The sequence below is a fragment of the Colossoma macropomum genome, unplaced genomic scaffold, assembly GCF_904425465.1.
Source record: "Colossoma macropomum unplaced genomic scaffold, Colossoma_macropomum, whole genome shotgun sequence".
NCBI classification, from domain to species: domain Eukaryota; kingdom Metazoa; phylum Chordata; class Actinopteri; order Characiformes; family Serrasalmidae; genus Colossoma; species Colossoma macropomum.
In genome coordinates this window covers 10,332,752-10,335,073 of record NW_023494786.1, presented here as the reverse complement: position 1 = coordinate 10,335,073, position 2,322 = coordinate 10,332,752, and the positions used below count along the sequence as shown (strand labels likewise).

The window sequence follows — 2,322 nt, the reverse complement described above, 5'->3', positions numbered from 1 at the left end:
TATTAACTAAAAAAGGACTTTACAAGATCTGCTCATATGTACATTATTCCATTATAATGTACTGAAAGGCATTAAAAAAATAATTTAAAAAAATCATTTAGCCAGCCTAGACAATAAAATTAAATCAGGCAGAATTAACTTAACAAAAAGGTTACTCATAATTACAGTGAAGAGTTAGCATTTTCATTAACTAAATAGATATATTGTAAAATATAATTAATTCAATGACAAGCATTAATTTAATGAGTCTTATTTTCTTTTCAATGGACATTTGGAATGATCAAAACCCCAGCATGCATAATATTTTAAAATAAGAGAAAATTTCTCATCTCTCACTCCATAAATCAATGGACTAAGACAACGAGGTGCAATAATAAAAACAATAAAATTTGAATATCTTACATTAATAAACACCATAACATCAACCTTCCAAAATGTCATTTCAATATATGGGATTAAAAACTGAACTAGACATAGAAACAGTTGAAAGGCATGAAGGACCACGGTTCTAAGACTCTTGTTGGTTGATTTCTTTTTCTCTAAAGAGGCAGTTCTGGCTGCAATCATTATCCTGATGTAGGTGAAGACAATGATAAAGCTCATAAAGAGGAAAAGAAGCTGCAAAATGGCAGCACGAGACTGTGCCTGCCATTCTTCCTGTAACATTATTTCCATGCTACATATGACATGTGAAAACAAAGCACCAGAAGGGAGCACTGAAATATGTGCTACAACAAAGAACACTGGAGGCATGGAGCTGATACCCCATATGATAATAAATCCAAAGAATCTTGTCCTGCTGGTAGAAATCTCAGCATGTCTTAAAGGCATGCATATTGCAACATAGCGCTCCAGACACATTGCCACAAGAGTCAGAGGAGAACAGATTGAAAGAATGGCTATTGCTGAACAGATGAAAATACAAGGAATCATGTGGATGCGGTACTGGAAATAATTCCCAATCAACATCATATCTGTAAAAAACATGAAAGCAGAGTCAACAAACAGAGTTTGCGCAAACAAAATGTAGCGAGTGTCCTCCCTGAACACCTGCTTTTTTAAAAAGGTGAATATCATCAGGCAGTTCACATAGAGGAAAATCCCCACCAGTATCTGCACCAACATCACTTTTTGTACAAAACCAGGGTATGACAGTGGGTCCCTGCTCAAGCTGCTGTTTGCAATGCTTTGCATTTCTGCAAATGTTTCAAACAAGCACAAACATAAATGAAGCAAAGATCAACCTCAATTAAGACAATTCCCAAATGCCTAAATGTCTCACTGAGGAGGTTAAAGCAGTGTGCAGCACTCATGGTCACAAAGTTCATGTATTTATATGGTTTCTAAAAGACCTTAAGGGAGGGAAGGTGAGGCAATACTTTCCTCACTAGTAACAGCATAGCAACATTGTTGGTGTTGATGTTAATATTAAATAATGGAGTACATATTTTATTGATGTACGTTTTTGCATTTTTGTAACCCAGCCTTTATTTTTACAGGGGAAAAAGGCAACTTTCAGAGTAATGCCTTGCACACTTCTTGCAAGATTTTTACTGGCATTCATCTGTAGTACAGTCACCAGCATTTATGAACATGAGTTTATGACAATTTAAGAATCACCATTTCCCTGTGTCCCATTAACTGCTGAGCATCAAAGAACCAAACTGTTTCATTTCGGAACAGTGTGAAGCAGTGGAAAAACTAAATAAATATATAAAAAATACTTTTAATGAATAAAACAAATGTTATTTGCTTGCTATTGTTATCTCAACGTGTTTCTGAGATAAGGTATGGATGGGCAAAAAAGGCAGCAGCAAAATCTAGAACATGGGAGAGGCCATGAAACAAGACTTTCGGTTGGCTTCAAGAAGGTTCTGGATAGGGGTGTGAATCTCTAGGCACCTCGCGATTCGATTCGATTACGATTCAGAGGGCTGCGATGCAATTATAAAACGATTATCGATGCATTTTGATGCATCTTTTTTTTCTATACAAGACTTCTATTTTTCTCACTGTGTGAGAACTTGGTATTTTTAAAGCTAAGTATTTGTAATGATCCGTAATGAATTTATGTCCAATATCTTTTATTAATAAATCAAATGGAAGTGATGTGGCAAGTGAACTGGAAGGCTCTCATTTACTGCTCTTGTTTGAGACGCAGGCTGCCACTCATCTATGATAAAATGCGCTGTTACGGTGAAATTTGGTCTCGTTGTAGAGAGTGGGGGGTCGCTGTGTCAGTATCTCGGCTCCAAAGTGGGCAACATAGTGCAAAAGACCTGGCTCTCATCGACTGAGTACAGATGCAAATCCTTGGCAATA

General features: G+C 36.5%; 1 protein-coding gene across 1 annotated transcript; it reads right to left on the bottom strand.

The window, feature by feature from the left end:
- Positions 1–249: 249 nt before the first annotated feature.
- LOC118797598 (odorant receptor 131-2-like) lies at positions 250–1,194 on the bottom strand. The gene has a single exon (XM_036556926.1). It carries the CDS (start codon positions 1,192–1,194, stop codon positions 250–252), a length of 945 nt encoding a protein of 314 aa, XP_036412819.1.
- Between the last annotated feature and the right edge of the window lie 1,128 nt (positions 1,195–2,322).

Excerpts from the sequence above, each read along its gene's own strand:
- LOC118797598 (XM_036556926.1), bottom strand. The coding sequence starts at position 1,194 with ATGCAAAGCATTGCAAACAGCAGCTTGAGCAGGGACCCACTGTCATAC.